This window comes from Antedon mediterranea, chromosome 10, assembly GCF_964355755.1.
Source record: "Antedon mediterranea chromosome 10, ecAntMedi1.1, whole genome shotgun sequence".
In the NCBI taxonomy this organism is placed as follows: domain Eukaryota; kingdom Metazoa; phylum Echinodermata; class Crinoidea; order Comatulida; family Antedonidae; genus Antedon; species Antedon mediterranea.
Genome location: NC_092679.1, coordinates 12,236,757 through 12,245,251, shown reverse-complemented (window position 1 = coordinate 12,245,251; position 8,495 = coordinate 12,236,757). Strand labels below are relative to the sequence as shown.

The 8,495-nt window shown below is 31.3% G+C and overlaps 1 protein-coding gene and 1 pseudogene across 2 annotated transcripts in view; one reads left to right on the top strand and one right to left on the bottom strand.

The window, feature by feature from the left end:
• Positions 1-1,187: 1,187 nt before the first annotated feature.
• Positions 1,188-8,495, bottom strand: part of LOC140059771 (potassium channel, subfamily K, member 16-like) — a 45,561-nt gene continuing 38,253 nt past the window's right edge. For both annotated transcript variants that reach the window (XM_072105668.1, XM_072105669.1), the window contains exon 4: positions 1,188-7,964. In XM_072105668.1, the coding sequence (XP_071961769.1) occupies positions 7,591-7,964 (374 nt within the window). In that variant the 3' untranslated portion in view covers positions 1,188-7,590. The remainder of the gene's footprint in view (positions 7,965-8,495) is intronic.
• On the top strand, positions 8,114-8,231 carry LOC140061397 (5S ribosomal RNA; annotated as a pseudogene).

Genomic DNA, 8,495 nt, shown 5'->3' with positions numbered 1-8,495 from the left:
TATGAAAAGAAAGACAAATTTCCACTTCACAACATCATGTTTACGGACAAGAATGCCAGCGCGATGGAGGTATCTGTTAGCAGTGGAGAAGAAGGAGACATAAGTGAATCGGACAATGAAGATGAAAAAATAAACTAAGACTGTTATAATGTATTGATTTTAAATTACATAATTTTATCAAAACTGTAAAAAATGGAAGCGATTGTAAAATCAGACTATAAAGCTTTCATTTTATTTAAGTTCAATACAGGGTATTGCTAAACACCGCAAACCCCCGCAAACCTTAAAAAAAAACATAGCAAACCCCATCGAACCAACATAAAAGTGATTGAATCATGTAGTGTACAACCCACTGGGTATATCCATGTAAAACAAATAATACATTTTTACTGTTAACTAATTATTTTTGGGGTAAAACATCATTTTTTGGTCAAAAATGATTGCTAAACCCCGCAAACCTCCAAAAAAATATAGCAAACCCCATCGAACCAACATAAAACTGATTGAATAATGTAGTGTACAACCCACTGGGTATATCCATGTAAAAAAAATATTAAATTTCTACTGTTAACTAATTATTTTTGGGGTAAAACATCATTTTTTGGTTAAAAATTAGCAATCATTTTTGACCAAAAAATGATGTTTTACCCCAAAAATAAGTAGTTAACAGTAGAAATTTAATATTTTTTTTACATTGATATACCCAGTGGGTTGTACACTACATGATTCAATCACTTTTATGTTGGTTCGGTGGGGTTTGCTATGTTTTTTTGGAGGTTTGCGGTGTTTAGCAATACCCTTCAATACAAGTCAAAGTATACACTAATTAATTAAAATGAAATTGTACATTTTTGTAATAAATCTAAAGCAAATGCAACATAATTCCATTAAAAAAACATGGAAATACAGAAATCAAATAGTTTGCCATAAAGAGGGTGGGCATGCAATTGATTTTTAGTAACGTTATAGGTAACAATATATTAGAATTACTATTTTGTAGACATGTCTTTAATATTTGTTATCATCATATTTCGTTAATTAGTAATTGTTTTTATTATTATAAATTTCGTAAATTAGTAATTGTCGTTATAATTATAGGCATAATCCTACTTTTATGGCTATATTATATAATGTGTTTATTTTCATAAGTGCATACATGATCAATATAAATATTATTATGACCAATGTATGCAAAAACGTATTGTGTTACAACAATTATGTTTAAAAATGATGAAAATACGGCAAATAACGGATGTACACGTACATCATTAAAACGCTTCTTACTGATTAACCTTGAGCAAATCAATAATTGTAGCTGCTAAATAAGGAGACAGCAATTCAGTTTCTTTATTTCGGTATGGATGCTTGACTGACTGACTATAACAAACAAAACAAATGTTAAACTTTAGTACTAACGTAAAGTGCATAAAAGTAATACCTGATAGGCCTACTGTACATCGCTACATAAAGAATATTATTAGACCTATAATATTGTTTGAAGATTTGCATGGCAAAATCAAATGTTGATAAAAAGTTTGCGGTACACATATTAGTTCTGAAAAGAACTGTTGAGTTTCTCAACGTTGCGATCTATATGCTTTGATCATCCTCAGATCAAAGGATATTGATCGAAACGTCGAGAAACTGAACAGTTCTTTTCAGAACTAATATACGTGGTGTACCGCAAACTTTATATCAACATTATTAGGCTTAAATAAAAGCAAGCTTATAAGTATGTATCATATACTTGTATAAAGATACAAGCAGTGAATTTAACAGAACAACGCTTACCTAAGATATTCCTCTAAAGTAAAGTAAAAACAGCTACAATACTCAGTAAGTATTCTTAAAAGCAAAGTCTCTATAGGCCTACAGTCACACCACCAACCAAGTTCCAACAGGCTACTGTCCAATCCAAGCATGCTGGCCAAATTTGCATAAGCTATACCTGGAGCACCAGGTGAGATACTGTACAAGTAAAGCTATACGCATGAGTCATTCCATTGTATATATTATTTTCTGTGCACAATAAACATTTAGTACATATGTGTGAAATATATATATTTTGAATTAAATTGTAATTAAAAAATAATATGCTTGCAGTGTGGCGTAATTAGACGAAGGTAAACAATTATATTATTATACAAGAAATTTAACAAAAAAGAAGACATTTTTTCTCTGCACAATATCTTTTGCAGATCACGAAAATTTAACTTGCATTGGTCTGCGGCAGGCCTAATAATATGCCTCTGTAATGTGTGTGACTTCTGATAAAAAATGATATAACATTACCATTGCCAACCGTTTATTAGCTGTTCACAATGCTCATATTCTCAAAATGTTCAGCAAGCTTCAACAGTGCTGGGTCAATAAAATACACAAACTTTGTGTACACAGTGGATGCTTGACAATTTTCCTAATGTAGATTGCTTTACAATTATATTACACATTTTAATCAATTCAATACAACTTTATTATCCCTAACTCCGGGGTAATTCATTAAATATGAAAATGCTATTATTACAGTGGAACCGATCTCTCCACTGCCTACTGTAGTGACATCCCTTATTATGTGGACACTTTCCAGTGACCAAAAAAGAGGAATATATGTTTTTACATACATTTTTAATAGAGAAATGGAAAACGTTGTTGTGTTCTGGTAGTATGGGGTTCTACTGTATCTTGTTATTTCTCAATATAAATAGAGAAATATTATGAAGAACAAGCCCACACAGAGGAATCAATGAAATAGGCAAAATTGATCTCGGAGAATCAGAACTTTATTCGTAAAAACCATTTTCTGTTATGGTTCGTCAACGAAACAAATCGGCATACGAGAGACCGAAGGCAAAACAAACTACATGAGAATAGCGCAAAACACAACACAGCGCAGTTTCCCTCTACTGTCAATACAGTTACATTCTTAAACAAGCAATTTAATCTTTCTACTTATAAATAATGAATGTATTTGAATTGCATTGTGCTTAATATAAGAACGGTTATAAACCTTACATTTAATATTTAAAACACATACTCAGAAAAAAACATGCAGCAACTTTACAACCATGAAAAGAAGTTAGAAAATAAGTTGCTGAATCCGAATGCAGCCTGTTAAAAGCATTCTTATGGATACACTTAAGGTGGCAATGAGTTCTATAATAAGGAAGCATGACTTAATTTGCATATAGATAAAAAGTGATGGATGCTTGCTTTACTTCTTTGGTAAGGCTAATTCAATTACGCGTATTAGTGTGATTTGAATAATAAATAAAGATGTGTAGAAATTGAACAATGTTGCTGAAGTTATCATCAAAAGATGTTTGTACCTATATGTTATTCCAATATGCCAAGGTAACCCTCAAGCAAAAATTCCAGTTAAAACCAGTTTGAATTAACTGTAATTTAGTTTACTAGAGGGTGAGCTCGCTTCGCTCGCTCCCCCTCTAGGAAGTGTAGACGATGGTTCTCGGAATGATAATGTTCTCCTTATACATATTCTGTCGGTTACCATTATTGAAAATGCTTGACATTCGTAAAACTAAACTACTTTGTTTCACAGTGTTTTAGATGATTAATAACATTTTAAAGTATAGTTTTTATTGTTTGGTAGGGCCCTTTGGGGAGGCGGAGGTCATTTGAGGGAGGTGCTTATTCGAGGGATATATGTTAAATTTTTTAGTTCTAATAATATGGTAACATTTATAATCAAATGAAATCCTCTCATAGATATTAAAAGTGGTAAAAAAGAATAACAAATGCTTGGTAAATTGCAGATAACAGTGCGGTGAATTCTACTACAAATAGTATAATTGTGTTATTATAAATATGTGGATGGACGTTTATTAGATAGTTGGGTTGTGGGGGGGGGGGGGGTTATTATTCAAAGTGATGTTTTATTGGAGAGGCGTTTATTCAAATGAATACCATCCTAATAATTATTAATACATTATTTAATTTAATCATCTTTTGAAACTAACTGCCGTGACAGAGTGGGCCCAAGAAAGAAGACATTACGGCTTGCAACATGGGCAGACATCTCGGTCCTAACGGGACACAGGAAGATAGCCTACAGTTATTCCTGCAAGCTTACTCAATAAAACTCAGCTATCGGGATTTCACTCGAAAAATGTCTCATCAAATCTCCCTATGTAATTTTATAATACTATTCCCCACAATATATTCTGATTCTTTATGGCGTATATTTAATTTGATCTTTATTAATTTGCAGTATAATTCCTATTATTTAACTACTGTACCTTCACACACGTGTGGTATGTTTTAAAATAAACAAAAAACTGAAATGGCTATGATTATGGCCAATTTTTTTTTCGTCTTCCAAAGGGACACTGTATTGATTGATGGATAGTGCCTGTTTCCAGTCACCATTAGGGTCAAATCTATTATTTTAACTGCTCCCTTGTGTATAAAAGAGAGAAAATATTTGAAACTAAGGTGAACTTATCTTAAACCCGGAAATTACTTTGACCGGGAAGAATTGAAATTGAGAGGAAAATCCAATGTTGAAATCATAAATGTTGTTAAAAAACTCTTTATAATATCTTCCTAAGATATAAATATGGAACAATAGCGTCGGCGTGCACACTAATGTTATCAAATCTACGTTTTGCAGTACATCTCGGATAGATAAGGTAGGCATCCAAGGCGGAGATTTGTACCGAAGTTTTTGTATTGTGCTCGCCTATGTCAGAATTAACCATAATTTATATATAGATACTGGTTTACTGGTGTGATAACTGGTTTCAGAGGTGTCAAACTGGAATGTTCTTCTGGCTAGCAGATTAGGTCTAATCTATTATATTTAGGTATATTATAAATTGGTGACAGGATGTGTGTGTTTGATTAAACAGTTTTACTCAAATTATTTAAAGAAAACCTTTTAAATCAGGTAATTGTAACATACAAAATGTATTAAAAATACAGTATTAACATTGAAAATAAATAACAGTGATATCCGAGATTTGTGAAATCAGTATCTAGGCCTCGGGATGCAACTATTTTAGTAAAAGGTATAACATAACTTTAAAAGTAAAAATATGTAATTTAAAATAAATAGATAAAAATGAATATGGGCCTGTAAAGATATTAAAAAATAATTCCCACACTAAAGTGGGTTTCTTTGAACTTAGTGTTTGAAAAACTAAGATAAAAAGATGTCTTTACAAAAACACTGTAACATGTAATTTTTAAAAATAAACTTGTTACTGTAATAGTAACAAGCACTTTAAACGTTCTAGTTTAAAAACTATATATGAAACCAACATATTAGATAACCTAACAGGACGATCCAAAAGCAATTCATAGTGACACATTTATAGCATACGACAATTGTTATACAATATCGTTTCATACATTATTCACACACATATTTTGATATAGTGATCATTATTATGTGTAATATTGGTTCTTTTTTTTTGTCACAGACATTACACATTAGAAAATTGCTATGTATGGTAAACGAGACAATGAAAACGAAATGAAAGGGCCCTGAATGATCAGTTCTATGAGGAACTGGATAGGCTACCCTCAGTAAATATGGTAATAAATAAATAAAACAGTATATATCCTATTTCTTTATGCAGAACAGTGTCAAAACAGAAGAAACCAATTTCAGAAGGAGAGTTTACAGACATTTCATCATTAATCCACCAAAGATTGATTTAAGTACAAGCCTTCTGAAAATTAAAGTGTTACACTCACTATTCAGCAAATAGAAGAGGACCAGTAGCTATATTCACCAATCACGCTAAGTTAATGAAAGATTTTCCTTAAGTGGTATTCATTTAGATACTGTAGGATCATTTTTAAATTTTAAGTGCAAGTGTTTCGATAATATCCTAAGTGTGAATGGTGAATACAGCTTAAGTGGCTGTAATCACACTTAAGTGTGATATTTCACATAAATATTAAGTATTTCACTCAATTTAATAAATATTTAAGTGTTTCTATTTAAATTGTATTCAATTAAATAGGAGATACCTGTACTTAATTTTACAGGTTAGTGTTTTTAGTCTAAATGTGAATGATGAAAATGGCTTCTGGATCCCACACAGTAGTTCGTTTATTGAATGTTTTTCTTTGTTTCTACAACATGCCAGAACATGCTATTTACATCCATGTTTTTGATTCCTAATAAGAGTTTATGCCTTATTATAAGGCATAACATACAAATAAGCTTACCACAACCAGTACACATCTGTGTATTAGACAAACAAATATTCCCAATGACAGTTACAATACATTAAGGCACATATAAAATGGAGTTAAAATTTAATTATAAAACTCAAAGTGCATAGATTATCAAGTATTTTAGTTACATTCAAAATTGATATAAAATACCTTTGAATAATAAATTAATAAAAGTTTTCACTTGGATAGTAAACGTCTAGCCGCAACATTATTGTAAAGGAACATTTACAGCAAGCTGGAATTTTTTAGCTCAGTATCAGATAAACATTTCTTTATCTTGGATCTTTTCCCCTGAACATATAATTTGGTTTAATTTTATAACCAATAACAAACCAAAAAATTAAAATACAAGAACTATGCAATATTTACACAATTTAAAACACATTAACTTTCTAAAAGCAGCATACCTATTTTTCTTAAAATAGACATAGAAAACAAAGCATTTAAATAAATACAAATTATGTTAAATTATATTCTGTTAAATAAATAATACCATAAATGTTTAAGCGAAATACTTGAATCTTGCCCATAATATATGCAGAAGATTCCTCAATTTTCAACTTGTCAAAATACACTTCAATTATATACATCAACATTCGTGTGACCACTTTTGATGCTTTATTTTGACCAATTTCATTGACCACAATGCTCTAAATATGGTTTTCATCTGTCTAATGTCTAGGTCAATATTAGATTGGTAACTACTAAACAACCAAATTTTATTTGAAAAGACACCAGTAAAATAAAGAATGCTACCAGTACCATAGTTGAGGTAAATCAATCAGTTTATATAATCATATCTGGATCCATTTCCATTATGTTCCTAATTGTTCGGGGAAAGGGGGATGGAGCTTGGAATGAACTCCTATTTTGCATGAAGTGTTCATTTCAACTAGAGACCAGCTGCGGAAGTACAGTATAGTTAAAATCTGTCAAATATTTCATTTGTCCAAGTTGGGAGGTGTGGGTAAATATACCTAGCTTGTGATGATTACATTCTGAACAGACTATAAAACCATTTAAATTCAATGTGAACAGGCTATAAAACCATTTAAATTCAATGTGAACAGACTATAAAACCATTTAAATTCAATGTAAACAGACTATAAAACCATTTAAATTCAATGTAAACAGGCTATAAAACCATTTAAATTCAATGTGAACAGGCTATAAAACCATTTAAATTCAATGTAAACAGGCTATAAAACCATTTAAATTCAATGTAAACAGGCTATAAAACCATTTAAATTCAATGTAAACAGGCTATAAAACCATTTAAATTCAATGTAAACAGGCTATAAAACCATTTAAATTCATTCTGAACAGACTATAAAACCATTTAAATTCAATGTGAACAGGCTATAAAACCATTTAAATTCAATTTTAAATAACCATTTCCATTTCTGCATCATATTCCTGTTCAGGTAATTTCTCAGATTTTACCTCTACGTCACTCTCAGAATTATTAATCTCTGCTTCCGTCTTCAAATTACTCTCATTAATTTGTTGTAGAGACATTTCTTCAACATCTGAGATTTCTTCATTTGTTTGTCTAGTTGGTTGTCTATTCTCATTTTTTTTGTGTTTCTGTTTAACCCCTCGAATCGATAACGTTTTCCTTTTTACCTTTTTACCGGCACTTGACAACAAATCGGAAACATGACCAAGGAGGAGAATGAAGTAAACTAAGCCGAAGAGAATCCAAACATAAATGGCAATGCGGTAAAAAACATTGTAGTTTTTGTCAGAATTAGATCCTGAAAAAAATCAATGAACATTTCAATATAAATGTTGACAGTAAAACTATAGTAAAATTAAATCCACACAAACATGCACTTTTTAAAAATACAACAGAAATATGTCTATATATTGTGTACAATAAAATAATTGCTTGATGTCAATATTGTCATACGGCTTTACCACGTTGAAACACCGGTTCTCGTCAGATCACCGGGGTTAAGCGACGTTGGGCCTGGTTAGAGCTTGGATGGGAGACCATCTGGGAATAACGGGTGCTGTATATGGAGCTGGGGTCCCGTTAGGCATTTGAAGTCAGCACTGCTGACTATTATGGCAGCCCCTACATCTAGTATCTGCCTCAGACCTCTGGTCAAGGTGGGCACTGGACAAGAGAAGCCCTTGATCAATGTTAGGACCAATCAAGGTGCTTTAAACAGTCCTGGCTTTGTTTGTATCAAACCTGTTAGTGGCGATAATTATCGCTGTTGGTTTCGATTGAATAAAATAAAAATAAATATAAAAAAATAAAAATTGTCATTATCATCTTC